Raw genomic sequence first — 19711 nt, forward strand, 5'->3', positions numbered from 1 at the left:
CTATAGATACATACAACAAATCATCCAAACCATTTACATCATGGGGAAAAAGCATAAGTTGAAGCTTATATGTGGGCTTAGCTTCTTTGACGAACTTAGTTTAATCACAATCGAAAGCCCTTCTCTTTTTAAAATTATTGGACCAATTTGTTTCGACAATGTTTATTGTATTTTATGTATATGCCTTAAGTTGGCTTATTGGGCTTTAGATATTCCAATAAATATATATATATATTGGAAGTAAATAAATCTAGGAAAGCCCAACTTATCTACGAGGTGGCTGGCCCTCGTAGATAAGTTATTTATTTACTTACGCATTGTGAAAGAAACAGATATAATGAAAACAATGTTAATTTCACTAATGTACTTAATTATTATTTACCAAAATAAACAAATAAATTATTATTTTTAAGTTTATTAAATTTATTATTACAATATTCAAAATTTATGAAGAGCATCACACCAGAAAAAAATGATAATTTTAATTATTTTCTATTATAATTTTATAATTACTTAAAATTTTTACTTAAGAAAATTTGAAAATAAACTAAAATAAAAATTTCTCACTGTATATTTTTACCTCAACAAAATACATATCACATATCACAAATATATTATTTCACTTTTTTAAAATTCCCTTTTTAAAAGTGGAATGTTCATTCCATTGACTTGTTAAATAATGGGTCACACAGCAAATGTCAGGACAAAGAATCTTATCATGTATGTGCCCTAATTCAAGTGCATGTCCTAATTTAATCGGATTATTTTTAAAGCTAAATTTATTTTCATATGCAAAATTATTATGTTTCTCAAGTACAAACAAAATTTATATTAATTTTATTATAAATAAAAACTAAAACTTCAATTTTTTTATCGAATTTTGATAATTAAAAGACCAAAAAACCTTTTTGGTTTACTTTAATTTTCCCACCAAAAAGATATTCTCTTCTCTTCGGTATCCTGTTTCCTTTGCCACAAAATTGGAGAAAAAAGGGAAAAGAAAAAGAAGAAGAAAGCCACACAAATAAACAGTTATTGCACTGAGAATACGCAAGACGTGATGTGCCGTTTTTGGATTTGAGCTCCACAGATTTGCAAACAAATGAATCCAAACGCGTCAGATATCTCCAGATAAAACCACGAGCATGCCACGCTCCCCTCACCCACCTCTCAATATGATCCGTCCACGTGTATTCCATCCAATGGACCACCGCAATCCTCTCCAGCAGCCACCTCTCTATATTCCTCCTCTCTCTTCATTTCATCTCAACACCACAGAACGACCTCCCCTCTCTCAAGACCCTTCGTTTCAGTTTTCATCTTCTTGAAATTTCTTCACCTCTCTCTCTCTCTTTCTCTCTCTCTGTCTCTCTCTCTCTCTCTCTCTCAGTTCGTCTTTCGAGAAAATTCTTCTAGCTTTTTTTCTATAGCCTTTCTCCTTATTTCTCTGCAAGTATGCTACTCAAAGCTGCTCCTGCTTTCTCTCTGTTGAGCACCCATGGCGATAGTCTGGGTTCTGTGTCTTCCTCTGTTTTTTCGCAGAATTCACTGTTGAACTCTTCGTCCTCTGCGGCGTCTTTGATTCGTCTTCCGTCGGCGAAGACCGGGAGTGGATTTGTGGTTTGTGCCACTAAAGGGGCCAACAATCGGCCTTTAACCGGCGTCGTTTTCGAGCCCTTCGAGGAAGTGAAGAAGGAGCTCGATCTTGTACCTACTGTGCCTCAAGTTTCTCTCGCTCGACAGAAGTACGCAAATGAATGTGAGGCTGCAATCAACGAGCAGATCAAGTGAGTTGCCTTGTCTCTGATAATATTTCTTGATTTTTTCCTCTCTGTTACATGTTTACGAAGATTCTTCTTGTTTTTGGATATTGTTTTTTCTTTCTTGTTTGCTGAAAAGGTTGATCCCTCCCTCCTGTCTCGGCTCATCGTTTCATCTGTAAAATACTTTTCCATTCATTTTCTTAAGATTTTGATATAAAATCTTTGGTTTCTTTAATTGAATCTTGATGTGTATGTGTCTGGAATGGTTGCCTCTGTTTGCCGATAAACCTTTTCTAGTTTCTTTGTTGGTTTAACGATTTCAAAATTTGCTTGACGCGTTTGCTATCTTGTTGTTTAATTTCTCTCTTTCTGTTCGATTATGCTGATAAGAATCTGTTTATATCTTTTGAATCGCAGTGTGGAATACAATGTCTCGTATGTGTACCATGGCATGTTTGCCTACTTTGACAGGGACAACGTGGCGCTCAAGGGTCTTGCCAAGTAAGTTTCTGGAGAATATTAGAGGTATTCTGGTTTCTAATCGTTGTTGAGTTTTTGGCTTAGTTTAGTTTTTTTTTTGCTTATAGGTTCTTCAAGGAATCAAGTATTGAAGAGAGAGAGCACGCTGAAAAATTCATGGAATACCAGGTGTTTATTTCATTTTGTTGTCCCGAAGTTCTATTGGTTAAATGATTGTATTTCTGTATTGATCTGTTCTTTAATAATTGTTAGAACAAACGGGGTGGGAGAGTGAAGCTTCAGTCAATTGTAATGCCACTCTCTGAGTTTGATCATGCGGAGAAAGGAGATGCACTGTATGGTGAGTTCCATGGCCAATTTGATATAAAGATGCTTTTCTTACCGATTAAATGGCATCTTGATGTGAAATTGTGTAATGTGGTGGTGCATTATGATTCTTGGGTGAAATTATGTAATGCAGAATAGATAAATCATTTTCTTGTTTATTATTTTTTTCTTTCTGTTTTTTGAAATTTCTTATACATTTTTCATTAAGAACTAAAATCTCAGTGCATGAATTTTGTTGGTAAGATCAAATTCATTAAGATATTAATAGAAATATGGTAATATGGATGTGTGGACTTGTCACGCAGTAGTTTATCTGGAGGTGTGATGTGCATTTTTTCTTTTCAAGAATGAGAATAATGCATTAGAAAGAGATACTTTATATTTGTTGATGGATGCATATGTTTAGCATGGGGATTAACTTCTATGTGGACTTGTAGCATGAATGAATACTTGGCTTGTGAAGGATATTATTTTGCAGTAGAATACTGAAGTGTATATACAGTGCCTTTTTGTTGTGAACTTATATTTATAAAGTTGAAGAATCAAACTGTATATTCACAAGATTTTTTTTAGTGGAATACAGGCTTTTGGATGGGTTATTTGTGGAGCTAGCTGCTAGTTTGAGTAGTCGGCTTTTCTTTGTTATTATCTGTTATAGATTGTGCATGTTGATGCTGGAATATCTATTTGGTTGTTGTTTTAAACATCTATTTACCATTAACTAATTGAATATGATTTCTCTGATTCAGCAATGGAGCTTGCTTTGTCTCTGGAGAAACTTACCAATGAAAAGCTGCTGAACTTACACAGTGTAAGTCTAGTTTCTTTAATAAAATATGGTCACATTGTTTAATCTACCATCAAGTCATTGAGGTGGGATCTGATACTATTGTGTTGAAACATTTTCTGATGAAAACATTTGGCTTCTGAGGACTTAGGTTGACCAGCAAATGTTTGTGCATTCTGATTCATGACTTGCTTCTCATTATTTTAACTAACCAGGTGGCTGCAAAGAACAATGACGTGCAGTTGACAGATTTTATCGAAAGTGAGTTTTTGAACGAACAGGTATGGAGTCATTTCCTTCTTTGTGGTCAAGATGGTGGGAATTTTATGCATCATCATGTTTAATCTTGGTATTCTAATTGTTATTATTCTAGGTGGAAGCCATCAAGAAAATATCAGAGTATGTTGCTCAGCTAAGAAGAGTGGGCAAAGGACATGGTAAGCATTCAAAACGAATTTTTGTTCGATTAACTTGGTTTGTTCTACTCCATTTCTTGAGGTGATTTCTGGTCTAAATGATCGTTTTGGAATTTCAGGTGTCTGGCACTTTGATCAGATGCTTCTCCAAGAGGGAGCAGAAGTTGTTGCTTGATGATGATGCCCTAGTTAAGATCCAGAGGGAGGAGGAAAGTGCTGCTGTCTCACAGGGGTACTTTTATGTGCTCTTCTAATAATAGTTAGCTTTTAGAATTTTTGTCCAGAGTGTTGGTGACGGGATATGTTTTAGTTGCTTGTTTTAGTTGTTATGGCTGTAAGCTTGATGACAAACACATGGAGGATTGCTCTTTTAGAGGGATTCTTCTTCTATGCCAGTAGGGAGAAAAAGAGATTTGTGATAATCACCTTTTACATAATTCAAGATATTTGGAAATAGCTGGTTCATATTGCATTGCTCGTCGATACTCTTACAGTGGACCACTAATATAAGGATATATAGATCAAACAAAGAAAACTTTCATGTAATCATTTGTAGATTGATGTATAAAATCTGGCTCGTGGGCCTAGTTGGGGCTTCTCAAGAATTGCCCCCACAATTTGCTAGAGCTCATACGGGGTGGTAATATGAAATTAAATATTTAAATATAAGTTAAAGAGAATATAAATTGTTATGTAAATTATAAACAATTCAATATTGTTTGGAGAGAAAGATGTTTAGCATGAGCTTGCACTAACGTAGGTTCACGTAACCGGCATTTTACAAGCTGCTCTTCATGAATGAAAGGAGATTTGATTTATATTACGTTGTCTTAAAATTGTTCATAAAAAATTCAATTACTTGAAGAATCATGTGAGGCTATGACATGATTTGCATTATGAGTGACGTCGGCCCGTCTAATTAGATTCGAACTGGTTGGGCTTCATCCAAAATCGAATGGATTTCAAATGGAATTTAATTGAGGAAACTTTTTTTGGCGGATTGGTCTTTGTTCCACCCAGGTCAGGCAGATTCGGGTATGCCTAAGTCTGTTCATTATACTACCTATGAACAAAAAAAAGCCCGCCCCGCGGACGCGACAGAGATCGATCCTTCCCAATTTTTTTGAGCCGTGTAGGTTTAAAAGAACCAAGAGAACGGATTGAACTGGTAGAAACGGACTGGAACCCGAACAGCAAGAAGGCAACCAACAAAAAAATTGCCCACGTGGCGTTATTTGATTGGTTGGATGTCATCATCTTGTACTGTGCGTGAAAACGACGTCGTAGCTTTAGTCACCATCTTGGTCCTCGAATCAATGCACGACCAGTCACTTCATCCCTCTACACAGGCTAAATCCGTTGCAGTATAAATAAATCATAATTTCTAGACCGTGGTATAATCTCATGGCCTGTACAATTGTTATTGTTCACATAGAACAGAATTAGTGCTTCCTTTCCTTTTCCAGCTTAAGTTCATTCGTTAATTTAAAGAGGAAGATCGAGAGATTGAAGAATGAAAAAGGTTATGCGTATGTCTCCGATTCTAATCTTCTTCTTCTTCTTGTCTCCTATGTTAATGCAATCAAGAGCCGATCAAGACTTCGATGTTCGCCAACACCTATCAACTGTCTCAAGGTTCGCCGTTTTACTTTCTGCTCATGATCATATAGATATAATTGCGATTTTGTGCGTGAGTCTTTTTCTCTCCATCTAATCGGGGTTTGGGTTTAGCTTTTTCTGGTTTCGATTCTTTTGCCTTAGTTAATTTCATAATTAGCGCATCTAACGATCTGCTCGTAAGCGAATGTTACGTGCTTCAACACAGAGAGAACCAGATACTTCGGTTTTCGTCGTTGTTGAAAATTGAGGAAGGAAAGGGGATGTAAAATTCTGAATTGTCTTTTGGTTGTTCCGGTTCTGTTGTGCTAGTTAATTTTATCATTCGTGTTTAGCGATCTAGTGATGCTGGCTTTTAGGTGTGTCAGTATAGTGAGAACCGGGTACTTTGGTTTTCGTCCTCTGTTTGGTTGCCCTGATAATAGAGGGAAAAAAAAATTGGGATAACATTTTGAATTGTACACATTCGTTTCTTCTTTCTATCATAAAAATGGAATTTCCGTTTGAATAGATCCTAAGACATTCATTAATTGCTTAGTATTGTTGTTATGGAGAAGAAATGAGCTCATAGCTATTTTACTAATTGTTCTTGATTTTGGAATATTTTCCGTGCAGATATGGTGTAATGAAAAATGTTGCTCCCAGTTCCTTTATACCATCTAAAATTCCGGATGGGTGTAATCCTATCCACTTAAACCTTATTGTAAGTTTTATTGGCCGTTTTTTTCCTGATGTTTCAGTTTGATGGTTTGCCTTTTTTAATTGGATAATATCTAGTCTTGGTTTCTATTGCATGAGATTTCTTTATAGTTTAGTTGAGAAAGAATGCATTATTTATTGGGTGATGGAATATGCATGCAAATGGAAAATCTTGTTTTTGGCCTTTGACTTTGATGGTTTAAATTGTTAAGTTTGACGAAAACCATTTGCAAAATTTTAGTGCATAAGACATGCTTATAGCTTATTAGAGAATGAATGAATTTTATTAGATGATGGATGAGTAAGCAAATTGTGTTCGTATTGATATGTTGGTTGGGCTATCTGTTAGTTTTATTTCTACTGCATGCATGAAGCACTACATACATGTCTTTTTATTTTTCTGACTATCTATTATAGAAATTCATCATGGTCGTACAATTGGACCTAAGAAAAAATATGTTGATTGTGAGTGTTACTGTCTTTAACTTATTGTATTTAAGTTTGTTATGGAAATTCCATGTCTTATGTTATATTAACTTATCACTTTACCTTTTGTTTTCCCATTACTGGTTATCCTCTATTAAAAGTATCATTTGTTAACATGATAATTTTTATTTCAAGAAAAGGTATCATTTATGTTACTCTTGCAATGCCGTGCTAGTGTAATTATTAAGATGATGCTATCTTGTGTTATTGTAAGCCTTTAATGGAAACAACCCGATAGTAATTCTGTATCACAGGCAAGACATGGCACTCGTTCTCCAACCAAAAAAAGGATGAGAGAGTTAGAGAGATTGGCTCTTCATATAAAAGAACTGATTAGAGATGTGGAAAAGAAGAGATCGTCTTTGGAAAAACTTCCTGCTTGGTTAAGGGAATGGGAATCTCCATGGAAAGGAAAATTGAAGGGTGGGGAATTGGTTAGCAAAGGGGAAGAGGAGCTCTATCAACTTGGGAAAAGGATCAGAGAACGATTTCCTGGTCTGTTTAGTGACGAATACCACCCAGATGTTTATCCCATAAAGGCTACACAGGTTAGCTATATCTAACACTCGCTTGCTTTTGGTGTTGAGTGCCTTGCATACAGTACCTATGTCTACCTATTTTCTTAGGGTCCTTATCTCATTGTGATCTTTCTTTCTTAATCTACTAACACATCTCTCTCTTTTCTGATGAGATAGGTTCCTCGGGCATCTGCTAGTGCTGTGGCATTTGGTATGGGGCTGTTTAGTGAGAGAGGAGGTCTAGGGCCGGGAAAGCATCGGGCTTTTGCTGTTACAAGTGAAAGCCGTGCAAGTGATATAAAACTGAGGTTTTTTGATTGTTGTGAAAGCTACAAGGTATGAGTTTTGCTGGACAGACTCAAATCCTTTTTTTGATATCCAACATGGAATCTATTAGATGTTGAAAGAAAGTTAAGAAGAGAAATTTAGACATGTGCAGAGGGATCTTTAGTCAAGATACTAGTGTGCAGTTTCTTTTTCTTCCACTGCTTGTCTAGTTGCTTTGTTTTTCATCAATATTTTATATGGACGCAGTCGTTTAGGAAGAATCACGAGCCTGCAGTTGATAAGCTTAAGGAACCTATCCTGGATGAAATAACATCAGCATTAACCAAAAAATTTCAGCTGAACTTCACAAGACAGGATACTTCTTCTCTATGGTTTTTATGCAAACAGGTGATTGTTGTCTGCAGTTCTGGAATATCTATTAGGAAACAGATTCTATTGTCTCATGAGTATAAAACTAATTTTCTTCTACTTGCTTAGTTGAGGCATACCTGTTTTACTACAATTCTTCATTTTGCAGGAAGCATCCTTATTGGATATTACTGATCAAGCTTGTGGGCTCTTCAGTCCTGATGAGGTGCAGGCGGTCTATATTATCCAGCATTGTTTTGCATAGTTTATGTTTCCATCATTGTATGTTGCTGTGCATGAAATTCTTAACTTGTAAATGACATGTGATCTTACTAATTTTTTTTTTTGCACATTAATAATTTTGTTTACCTATTTCTACCTCAAACTCAGAAACTTCTGTTAGATTGTTTGTGGTTGAATCACGAGTATCTCAAGAATATTTCTTTCCTATGATTTTCATTGGTAATAGTGTTTTGTTGTGTCCTTTTTATGCTTTATACTAATTGTTTTGCATGATATGCTTGCATATTAAGGTTGCTTTGCTGGAGTGGGCAGATGACTTGGAGGTGTTTATACTAAAGGGTTATGGTACATCACTAAACTACAGAATGGGAGTGCCACTTCTTAAAGATGTTATACAATCAATGGAAGAAGCAATCAAGGCTAAAGAAGGTACTGGAAAATTGTATAAACTTTTAGTGCTCTGGTCCTTATTTCTCATTCTTGCATTCCGCAATTCGTCTATCTCGCTTGCTACATTGTTAATCTTTTTCTGACAAAAGACCTGATGAAGGGTTCTATGTCGTACTGCCTTCTAAATATTTTTGGAATTTTCATCTTGTTGTAGTGTTGGTAACTATCTGGGGCGTGGCACCAACTATTGCTGGCAGCCTTGTTCTTTTAGGGATGTAGTTGTTGCAAATATTTTCTACCTTGTTGCTATTGGTGTTCAAGATTTTCCATATATATGTCCCAAGTGCTTCCAAATATGATCTGAATCAAGCATCCATTTCTTTTTGGACCCATAAGTATTGCTATTATTTCGGAGAGCTATTGGAAATTCGAGTTATTTTTTAGTCATAGATGAAGTATTTTTGCATGTCTGGGTTTTGGGAGCAGGAGAGAGAGAAAAGTAAAAGATCTTGTTCACCAGGACTAGCAGTTTGGTTCACCAGAAGATGGATCCAGTTGCTGATATTTATTTCTTCCTCTTATTTTTGTAGAAAATCTTGTTCCTGGAAGTTATGAGAAGGCGAGGCTTAGGTTTGCACATGCAGAAACTGTGGTTCCATTTTCGTGTCTTCTTGGTCTTTTCCTTGAAGGATCTGGTGAGTGCCTTGGCTTTTAAATTGCCTTCAATGATGTGTATGTGTGTGTATATGAAAGTGGTGAGTGCCTTGGCTTTTAAATTGCCTTCAGAGATGTGTTGCTTGCATGTGTGTATATTTTAAGTATTCCATACCAAAACATATTGAATTGGGTATGAGCTTCTGCTAGAATTTGTTTCTTAATGAGTTCTCAAATATTTCAGAATTCCAAAGAATACAGAAGGAACAACCTCTGGAACTCCCTCCAAAGCCTCCCAAGAAAAGAAATTGGAGGGGCAGCACTGTGGCACCTTTTGGTGGGAATAACATGCTGGTTCTATACAGTTGCCCAGCTAATTCTTCAAGTGAGTACTTCGTGCAAGTTCTGCACAATGAACATCCCATCCCAGTGCCGGTAAGCTCTGACTGTTGTTTTTATTTATGATTATTAAAAATATGAAATTTGCTTTAAAGTTTTAATAAAACTAAAAATATGCGTGCACTCCTTTCATCTTTTATAAATTTCACTACTTTTCAACTGCTTTAGGATTTGATCGATCATAATTGTGCCTGCCCTTTTATTGGTGTTTATTAGTTCCATCTTTTCCTTAACAGGGCTGTAATCAAAGTGATATTTGTCCTTTCGAAGTTTTCAAGGTACCACAGCATCTACATCCAGTTTATACATAGATGATAGCTTGTTCTATTCCTCTCACCGTATGACTTCCTTTTGATCCCTTCAGGAAAGAATAGCAACTCCTCACATGAGGCATGACTACAATACACTCTGCAGTATTAAGCCTGAAGAACAAAAACAGAAACCTGTGATCAGTAAGTTATCACCACTGTTCCGTTGGTTCTTCCCGACCTGGAATGATGATTCTCCAGTGCAAAAAGCTGAATTATAGTTTACTTTCACAAAGGTGAGGAAATAATTCTTACTTATTGGCACTTGATGCAAATTTCAGCCACAACCAGGGCCTCCTCCTAGCTGAGTGCATTTCAACTGATCCTACCTACTGCTAATACTATATGGATACCGTTCTCTCACCACACAATTACTGTTTCTGTTTCCTGAGCTATTGCACAAGTCTGTATGGGATATTCGCGGCATTTTTTCAATTTTTAAGTCTTTTAAGTCCTTGTTGGTACTTTTGTCAAGCCTGTTCTCTATCAATAGTCCCATCACTTACTCTTACCTCCTACATAAGTCCGCTGCCTTCCTGGATGGATGTTCTCATAGAGATACTTGGCAGATTTTGGAATCTAGGGCTTAAGATATGATCTTCACTTTTTTAGGTAGGTTCCTTCCATTGTAGGTTTGTACTAGTTTCTTGAAAATAAAATAATTTTGGTTCATCAATCACCATTATTTTCTTAAGCACTTTTTGCTGAAACAGCCTCAAATAAGCACAAAATGTCAAGTACTAGTCAAAATGAGAATATGGTTTAATTTTTATGTATTGTTGCTAATTTCATTTGTTACAGACAGGTAGTTCTTTCATAAACATAGATATCATAGAATATAATCTATCCATATCCTCGTATTTTCGCTCTCCTTATCTATACTTTACAGAGTTGCTGCATGTCATCACAAAATGAGGGCATTCATGGCTTCATATACTGATAAGGTGGAGGAATCATCTTTCTTCCCTGACAACCTGCAAAGAAACCAATTTGTGATTAATAGGAGCAGAAAAGGCCCGAGAAAATTCCTAATGTTAAAAGTAGCATTGAATTAGTATGTGGCATTATACCTATGAGACATCATAAAATATCTCCTACTTAGGCTGGTCAGCTAGGAATGCCAATGTTTTGAAAAGCACTATATTGTGGGAAGAAACTAGATCTTGGTTTTCGGTAAATAGTAGATTGGAGCCCATGACAGTGAGTTTAGGGACAAAAGAGAATTTTCAACTTACCTGCAAAGCCTCGGACCTCAAGCTCACGCCACTCTTGAACCATTGCACAGCAAAAACACACGAGATGTGTTAAGAAATCATCGCATACCCCTCCCTGCAAAACCAATTAAACTGAAATTACCGTGCTCTACTCTTGAACCATTTTACTGTAATGGTGGCTAGACTTCATCTCTTTACTACTTTTTTTTTTTCCTTTTAAATTTAAGAATTATATGTTATGAAACTATACTTAAATAGTTGTTCAACTATTAGCAACAAAGTGACTGCAGTAAGAAATTTGAGAAGAAGATACTTCTATGTTAAAATTTTTTCGCAGTTTTGTCCTCACGCAGCAAGAATAACAGCAACATCCACAGAGGAGAGAGTAGGCCATTAGGTCGTTGATTGCTTTCTCACGAGCTGTACTTACAAATGGGAAGAAAATCATCAACAGACAATAGTTACCAACTTGCATTATGTATGTGTCCGTGTTAGTATTTTTATTTATTTATTTAGAAATTCATAAATTTTAATAATTAATTAGCATATTTATACTAATAAGAACACAATCAATATTCTAATAGGAAAACAATATAATCAAAGGATGATGAATTTAAAACTCACAATTTTTTTAAAAGAAGAAGTTGAGATATCAACCATTTAGGTAAAGGATGATGTTCATATCTATACATGTTTTTATGACAGCTCCATTCGAAATGTTCAACATTAATCTTACATATTTTTCCTCCCGAGACCGCATTTGCTATCCTCGAAAATATTCCACAGGGATAAATGCAGGCCTTCAAGCCTGAAGGGAGAAAATCAAGATACAGAGATGAGTTAAATCTTATAGTTTATTATACAAAGAAATCCAAATAATTTAAAATTAAACCCACATAGTCAATGGTTAATTTTATTAATATTTTTGAGTTTCCTTCCTAATTATAAGAAACTCCACAAGAAACTTACTCAAACAAGGCTCCCTGCAACAATCGAAAAGATCAACCTGCCATTCACTTAGACCTTGATCCTCGTCAGGTTTTAACCCAAGTGCTCCACGGCTGGCTTTTGCATTAGACATATACCTGTTCATTGATTAACTAAAGCATATAACTTATTTTTTAATTTATTAATTCCAATTAAAATTTCATTTGACTTGTTAATAATACTTACCCCGAAATGACATATGTTGGTTCATTGACAAGAAGCTTGTTCACCTTCTTCCCCGGTAGCACATTCACAACATTTTCAGTCACATCAATAAGATGTTCGATGATACGGCATTGCTTGGTGTCGTTTAGGGTTCTAGATCTTTGCAGCTCGACATGGAGCTTCTCTTTCTCTTCTTGGAGAGCCTGGTAGAACCCTAATTCAGGATATTTACAGGAGAGTGACTTCTCTAAAATGGCGGCGTCCTTCTTTGTTCTGTCTGGTTTTAATATCACGCTCTGTGCTTCTACATCTTTTCCATCAAGACTGTATTCTCTTTGATCCTCTTCTATTACTTTCAGACCTTCCTTCATATTCTGTTAATTAGGCACTACACTATGTTAGTTAGATCCTTGAAAACAATACAACTAATTAGGCTATGTTTAAAGTATATTTAAAACTTTAATATAATTTCTTTATAAATTTCCTTAAATTAGTTTAACTAAGACATAAATTTTATAAGAAGTCAGAAAGGAAAAAATACGATATCATAGAGAATTATAACAATTTATTTCAGATTTATCAGTTTTTTTTTTTATATACAAATCAGATTCTTAATTTATTATAACTACTTTAATTAAAAGAATTTATATATCATAGAATATTTACTTTTTCTATACATCATAACTAGGTGAAACGAAATTTAAGTTAATTATTTAGTGAATTGATCATTATGTGTGGATTATAACTAATCCATTAATTGGGTGCTTGATCTTGGCACCGACAATATTTTCAATAATTCGCTGTTGTACTCAGGCTATCCAGAATAGTAGTAAGAATCTACGCTGTTCTTATTGCACGGTGGGCCACTTCTACGATGTTTATCGTATCTAACAATTCCCTTCGGATATTATTTTCTGTTAGGACCAAAGCAAAACAAAAATTTTCACGTTGAATATCGAGCACGATTGAATTCACTTTTTCAAAAACGTCAAACTGTTTTTGTTGCAGAAATGTCAAATCTAATAGCTGTCTTCCAATTTTGAATCCAGATGTAAATTTCAAAATTAAATGTCATAATTATCTGCAGGTAAGTGTGTGTATATATAGGTATACGTATATATTTGCAGTTAAAAGGAAGAAGAGAGTACTTAGTAGTGCCTAACGACTTGACCATACATATACACGAATAGTGAGATATATATATATATATATATATATATATATGATAGTGCTCGATACAACGCACCTGCAGGCAGAATTCATGTACAAGCGAGATCAACGGTACGAGCCTAAGGTACCGGTCAATCTCGTCCTGAACCTGACGGAACTGATACACTACGCTCCATCCCATGGCAAGCATGTAGAGGCAGCTCTTCTCTCTGCAACTCTTAACCAGCTCCAACGCTCTCTTCAACGCCTCTTCCATTCCATCCAACGGCTCTCGAATCGCCGGCAGAGCCATCAGGTCCGTCGATTTCAGTTGCTCCAGCAAGTTTCCTATCACCTTCACGTGTTCCGCAAGCTGCTCGCAATTCCTGCGATGCATCGTAGCATTCCTCGCCGACGATACGATCAGGCTGATCAGCCCTAGCGCCTCCACCCCCGACGCCGCTGCAATACTCGCCATACTAATGCGACGTACTGGAAATAATTAACTCGAGAGAGAGAGAGACTATTTGTGCGCGCTTAAAATTTTTTCCGGGCAAAGAAGGACAGGATGTGTGGATTGATGTAATAATTATCGAATTAATGAAGATTGCTAATTTATTGGTTTCTCGACGCACCGTTAATATAAAAATTATATAACTTAAAAGAGAAAATGTAAAATAATTAGAATATAATTTTATTTTTACTAACAGTATAGATAATATATGCTTAATAAAAACATACTTATAAACTGAAAAATTACTGAAACAAATATTATATATATATATAGATATATATATTCTTATCCGTAGGTATGCATTATCAAAATTCCTTCTTGCTTAAGTTCAAAAAGAAAAAGTTGCAAAATGGTTTCTTTCTATCATCAAAACTCTTTCGCTTTAAATGTTTTGATATTTGTTCCGAAAGTACTTATTTAGCCTTGTTATGACTCACTCCAACTTTAACACATCTATAAAAAAAAAAAAAGATAGTCTTATTATAAATCTATATTTTATAATTTTAATGGTTAAACTACAATTAGTTTAAATATTAAAATCTAACAATTGAAAAAAATAATATTTATAATTAATTTTGTGAGCTTTAGTCTATCACTATTTCTTCCTCTAAAACTATATATTGCATCTTAATAACTTTTCACAGGAAAACAATATTTCTGAATCTTTTGTTTTTTGCTAAAGAATTCAGCTTCCAGATTAGTTAACATGGCGTTGAAAAGAAACAGAAGAGGCCTGACTACACGGTGAGACCTCTCTATAAATATTTATGGTTACCTTGATAACAATTAAGTCGATATGTCCGAGTGGTTAAGGAGACAGACTCGAAATCTGTTGGGCTTTGCCTGCGCAGGTTCGAATCCTGCTGTCGACGTGGTTTTCTCTTCTCCTTTTTCTCTTTTGCTGCTTGAGCCTTCTCGATACCTTCAAAACAAAGTCGAATCTGTTAGGCTTTCCCGCGCAGGTCCTGCCTTCAACGTTTCGTTTTTCCATTTTGGATTAACTGCTTCTTTTTCGGTTACTAAAATATGGAAATTTATTCAGTCAAATAAACAAATTCCCTTTCTCGCAAATTCAGTGATCTACACGAACCAAATTCAAAACTTTCCATGTTTAACGACACGGGATCTTCGTCTTGACAAAAATGAATTGATGTTATTCCTTGTTTTTCGGTTAAAATATTATGGAAATTTAATCTGTCGAATAAACGTTTCTCCTTAATTCATTGTATCTAAGCAAACGCATTTCAAATCCTACTTTCCATGTTTAACGACATTTCAGATCTGACGGGATCATCGTCTTGACAAAGATTAACTAAGGTTAGCCAAATGGGAGTCTGGACTTTTACAGAGGGGTAAAATCTAAACCTGACTTCAGACCGATTCTTTTCTCCGCCAACTAACAAAGTGGAAATCAGCGTCTATTCGTCCTCTGGGCCATTACTAGCATTGACGAGAATGGCTAGAACAGAACCAGAGCTTAGCTTAGCTTTGCTTCCTTTACGGTGAGCTCCTCTTTGCTTCCACTAGACTACTAGACGTGTTATCTACTCTGCTTACTCGAATTTGACCCTTCCCATTTTCCATTTTTAGTCTCCTCTCTCTTACAACATCATACTTCACCATATCATCATCGTCATCATCATCCCTTTCTTTATAGATTTGAACACAATCTACAAAACTCAGTCGCAGAAACCTGCAAAAATGTCAGTCCGAAGCGTCTTCACCGAGAGAAAGCTCCCCTTCGTTTTCGCGCTCTCGGGCTTACTCCTTTTCGCCGTCGTTATTCTCATCACGATCAACACCTCTACTACCCGCCTCTCTTTCATCTCATCTCTCTCCGACCTCCAACGATATTATTCTTCTTCAGCCCTTGAACCACCACCACCACCACAGCCACGGCCGCCTCTTCCTCAAAACGTCACCGTTTTCTCTCCCGGATCTCGGAACGACGCCTTGTCGTTTGAGAAAATTCCTACACTTATAAATGCTCATGACGACGCTGGCGATGACGGGGAAGCTGACCTCGATGATGGGAATGGTGGGTTGAGCGTGAAGTGGGAGAGGTGTAAAGGGACGGTGGCGGTGGATATTATACCGTGTTTGGATAACATGCTGGCAATCAAGAGGCTCAAATCTAGAAGACATATGGAGCATAGAGAGAGGCATTGCCCAAAGCCGACTCCCAAGTGCTTGGTGCCTTTGCCTAAATGGTATAAGATCCCCCTTCCGTGGCCTAAGAGCAGGGACATGGTGAGACTGATACTTTTTGGGTAAGATTTATTTCTGTTTTTTTTTTTTTTTCCTGTTGAAATCTTTTACTGCTACTTAGTTTCATACGTTAACGCCATTGTCTCATGCGTTCAAAGCTTGTTTCATTTATTGGTATGCTTGGTTCTCTGTCGTCAGTGTTGGTTATATCGCCATTTTTATGATTTTCAATACAGAGGAAGAACCAGAGTCTTACTCTGTTTTCTGAGGTGTGAAAACCTCAGTTAGTTTGACATAGTAATATTAACAAATTTTTAGCTACCTATAAACACTTTTTGTTGTCTTGTTAAAATATTGTTTTATGATTTAATTTGTTGGACTGCTTTGATGGCATGATTATGATTTCTTTGTTTATCTTTTTCAAAAAATATAGATTTGGTATGATAACGTTCCCCACCCAAAGCTTGTTGAGTACAAGAAAGACCAGAACTGGGTTCGCAAGTCTGGTCAGTATTTGGTATTTCCTGGAGGAGGAACTCAGTTTAAAGATGGAGTTACCAATTACATCGACTTTTTACAAAAGGTAATTAAGATGCAATTTCCTCTGATCTTCCGCTGAAAATCTTTGTTCCGATTTGAGTATATTAAATAATAAAGTTGAACCGGTTTAAACTTAATTTAGTAGGAAACAATGTGTGCCCTGATCACTGGCATTCCAAACCTTATGCTGAATTTACTTTTAAATTAAAACTTGGGGCAATATATTCAAACTCTATACCATGTATTGAGTATTTGAAAAACAGAAAAGTCCTATCAATTGCTTGTATTAATAGGACCTTTTATTTTTGCTAACTTTTCCATTCTGTTTTCTGTTTTATTGTTTCGCTAACCCAGACATTACCAGTAATTAAATGGGGAAAGAACATTAGAGTTGTTCTAGATGTTGGTTGTGGTGTTGCTAGCTTTGGTGGGTATTTGATGGAGAGAGGTGTAATCACAATGTCATTTGCCCCAAAAGATGAACATGAAGCTCAGATACAGTTTGCCTTAGAGCGTGGATTACCTGCTACTCTAGCTGTGATTGGAACACAGAAGCTGACATTTCCTAGTAATGCTTATGATTTGATTCATTGTTCACGTTGCAGAGTTCACTGGGATGCAAATGGTACTCCAGTTATCTTTCTCAGAATGGACTAATAGAATTCTTAGCAAAGATTTGCAGTCTGAATTCTGTATTGTACTTTTGATTTATTTTCAATATATTCTAATCTTTCTTCCAACATTTGAGGAAAAAGTTTGGGTGAAAAATGCAGGTGGGAAACCACTTTTGGAGCTCAACAGGCTTCTTAGGCCAGGAGGTTTCTTCGTATGGTCTGCTACACCAGTTTATCAACATGATGAAAGACATCGTAATGTTTGGAATTGTTAGTGAAGATCACCCTGCCTCTACTTTTCCTTTTATCAAACTTCATATACAATTTTTTGCTTCCATTAATTCACCCAGATGACTTTTTTTTTTGGGTGAACTCTTCCGGATGAGTTAAGCACTTCATAGCTCATAGTCTCACTAATTGATTTATTGTGCCGGTAGAATTTATAGGTTTGCAATGCAGCTTTAGAGTTTCCGTTAATCAAAATTGGATGTTTCCGTTTCATCTGTCTTGCAGCCATGGTATCTCTTACGAAATCAATGTGCTGGAAGGCAGTTGCCAAGACTAGATTTGGAAGAGTCGGGTTTGTAATATATCAGAAGCCAGACTCGAATTCCTGCTATGAAGAACATGAAGACAACAACATACCTTTGTGTGATGAGGAAGATAATCAGAATCCTTCCTGGTAATCTTTTGGAAACTGGAACCTATCATCTCCATTCCATGTGGACTAACACACACTTCCATTAGTATTCATAAGCTTCAACATCAAACCAAGCAACATTTATGTGACATTGTGCTCTAATAGTGTTGATTCAGATTTAACTATCTAAACTCTAAGGTTGGATTTGGTTAAATACTTATTAAATTCTAATCAATCTCTACTTTTACTTATATTGCACTAATATGAAAATTAGCATAAGAAATTATGTAGAAGTTAAAGGGGGATTGAACCAAACGCAACATAAATATGCTGAAATTGCTTTTTATATGTTTTTTGTGAGATAGGTATGTTCCTCTAAGTGGCTGTCTTTCCAGACTTCCAGTTGATAGCAAGGGCAAGTTCCGAAACTGGCCATTGCCATGGCCTCAAAGGCTCAGAAACAAACCTCTAAGCCTTTCAACCAATGCGGAGGAACTGTTCTATGAAGATACCAAACATTGGGCGGCACTTGTTTTGGACATTTATCTTGATAGACTCGCTATAAACTGGTCGAAGGTTCGAAATGTAATGGACATGAATGCTGGTTATGGAGGGTAAGAAATAGAGTTGCAAATTTCTTACACAAAGCAGTCTTCTTTTGGCCATTTTATACCTAGTTATCAGTTTTTAACTGCTTCTTGGCTCTGCTGCTATGGCTTTTTAAACTGAATAATAGGCTTGTTCTTTACAGCTTTGCTGCGGCACTTATTGATCTGCCTCTCTGGGTTATGAATGTCATCCCCATTGATTCACAAGACACACTCTCCATCATTTTTGACAGAGGGTTGATTGGAATCTATCACGACTGGTGTGAGTCTTTCAGTACTTACCCGCGATCATATGATCTACTACATTCAAGTTTTCTCTTCAGTAACCTTACCCAAAGGTACCTTTTCATTATAGCTTCTGTTAAATTGATAAATTTGTGAATAAATTATAATGAAGACTTTCGTATAATTATAGTTACATTTGGACTCATACTTTTTAAAAATAAGTAACACACTCAAGGACTTCCATACAATATAACAAAAAATTTCTGATGAAATGATTCCCAAAGCTTGTGTTTTAGAGCTAATAATACTTCTGCCTTTTGATTTACACATTGGTTTCCCATTTTAGATGTGACATAATAGACGTAGTTGTGGAGATCGATCGGATGGTGAGACCAGGAGGATATTTTTTGGTTCAAGACACCATGGAAATGTTCAAGAAGCTTAATCCAGTTCTCCGCTCGCTTCACTGGTCGACGAAACTTTACCAGCACCAGTTTCTGGTCGGTCAGAAGAGTTTCTGGCGTCCATAGCTTTGCATAGAAGGCTAAAGCCAAGGCCATGGAAGGAGAGTGCCAATCATCTGATCACTAGCCCCAGCAAACTTGGTCTGAGTAACAATTCATTTTACATGTTTTGGGTTCATATTTTTCTTTTTATGTTTTTGAAAATTTATTGAATAGTTTCCATGTGTAAAATGGGTTAAAGAATTTCCAATTTTCTGATTAATCACTGTAACTTTTTTAGCTTAAATAATCCCTACCAATTTCTTATAATTACATGTAATTATCATGTTTAATGAACTTTGAACACAGACTATGAAAAGAGAACATACGCATCAAAAGTGATTAGGCAGAGTTGACAAGGTTGTTATTTATTATTATAGATTAATATTCAATTTAACATAAATTATTAAAAAATTAAAATAATTTGAATTGGTCTTACTTAAAAAAAATAATTTATTTTAAATTCAATCTAATTTAAATATACTGAAAATAAATAATTATTCCTTTTTGTAATTTAAAAGTAAAAATAAATATAAATATAATTGAAAAATGTAAACTTTAAATAAGGTCAAAAAAACAAAAAAAAACTCTTACCTTTCCTTCAAAAGAATGTTTTTTTTT

General features: G+C 35.7%; 4 protein-coding genes and 1 non-coding gene across 8 annotated transcripts; 4 read left to right on the top strand and 1 right to left on the bottom strand.

The window, feature by feature from the left end:
* Nucleotides 1-1251: 1251 nt before the first annotated feature.
* Nucleotides 1252-4238, top strand: FER4 (ferritin 4). The gene is made up of 8 exons (XM_088212779.1): nt 1252-1787; nt 2181-2264; nt 2351-2411; nt 2496-2583; nt 3320-3381; nt 3573-3638; nt 3731-3794; nt 3893-4238. Exons 1-8 carry the CDS (start codon nt 1456-1458, stop codon nt 3946-3948), a joined length of 813 nt encoding a protein of 270 aa, XP_088068905.1. The 5' UTR covers nt 1252-1455; the 3' UTR covers nt 3949-4238.
* Nucleotides 4239-4987: 749 nt separating this feature from the next.
* On the top strand, nt 4988-10399 carry LOC110819153 (histidine acid phosphatase family protein). Of its 3 annotated transcripts, XM_022048240.2 has the most exons (12): nt 4988-5408; nt 6006-6093; nt 6830-7123; nt 7271-7429; nt 7628-7768; nt 7899-7955; nt 8263-8401; nt 8953-9057; nt 9261-9451; nt 9652-9693; nt 9780-9867; nt 10005-10399. In XM_022048240.2, the coding sequence occupies exons 1-12, from the start codon at nt 5287-5289 to the stop codon at nt 10025-10027; spliced, it is 1449 nt and encodes a 482-aa protein (XP_021903932.1). In that variant the 5' UTR covers nt 4988-5286; the 3' UTR covers nt 10028-10399. The 3 variants fall into 3 exon arrangements, with proteins under 3 accessions (XP_021903932.1, XP_021903931.1, XP_021903933.1); XM_022048239.2 differs by having other exon boundaries at nt 4998-5408; nt 9780-10399; XM_022048241.2 differs by having other exon boundaries at nt 5018-5408; nt 6814-7123; nt 9780-10399.
* A 74-nt stretch (nt 10400-10473) lies between these two features.
* On the bottom strand, nt 10474-13905 carry LOC110819155 (protein MID1-COMPLEMENTING ACTIVITY 1-like). Of its 2 annotated transcripts, XM_022048242.2 has the most exons (7): nt 13336-13904; nt 12111-12463; nt 11907-12022; nt 11674-11745; nt 11251-11357; nt 10959-11052; nt 10474-10697 (listed from the first exon to the last, which is right to left on the bottom strand). In XM_022048242.2, the coding sequence occupies exons 1-7, from the start codon at nt 13714-13716 to the stop codon at nt 10645-10647; spliced, it is 1176 nt and encodes a 391-aa protein (XP_021903934.1). In that variant the 5' UTR covers nt 13717-13904; the 3' UTR covers nt 10474-10644. The 2 variants fall into 2 exon arrangements, with proteins under 2 accessions (XP_021903934.1, XP_088068904.1); XM_088212778.1 differs by lacking the exons at nt 10474-10697; nt 10959-11052 and having other exon boundaries at nt 11250-11357; nt 11562-11745; nt 13336-13905.
* Nucleotides 13906-14542: 637 nt separating this feature from the next.
* On the top strand, nt 14543-14624 carry TRNAS-CGA (transfer RNA serine (anticodon CGA)). The gene has a single exon. It is a non-coding gene; the product is annotated as a tRNA-Ser (tRNA).
* On the top strand, nt 14620-19406 carry LOC110819234 (putative methyltransferase PMT22). Its single transcript, XM_088212780.1, has 8 exons — nt 14620-16002; nt 16394-16543; nt 16855-17125; nt 17274-17384; nt 17628-17796; nt 18120-18368; nt 18506-18700; nt 18934-19406. Exons 1-8 carry the CDS (start codon nt 15454-15456, stop codon nt 19115-19117), a joined length of 1878 nt encoding a protein of 625 aa, XP_088068906.1. The 5' UTR covers nt 14620-15453; the 3' UTR covers nt 19118-19406.
* The last annotated feature ends 305 nt before the right edge of the window (nt 19407-19711 follow it).

The sequence above is a fragment of the Carica papaya genome, chromosome 2 (genome assembly GCF_054855325.1).
Source record: "Carica papaya isolate Zhongbai chromosome 2, ASM5485532v1, whole genome shotgun sequence".
NCBI lineage: Eukaryota > Viridiplantae > Streptophyta > Magnoliopsida > Brassicales > Caricaceae > Carica > Carica papaya.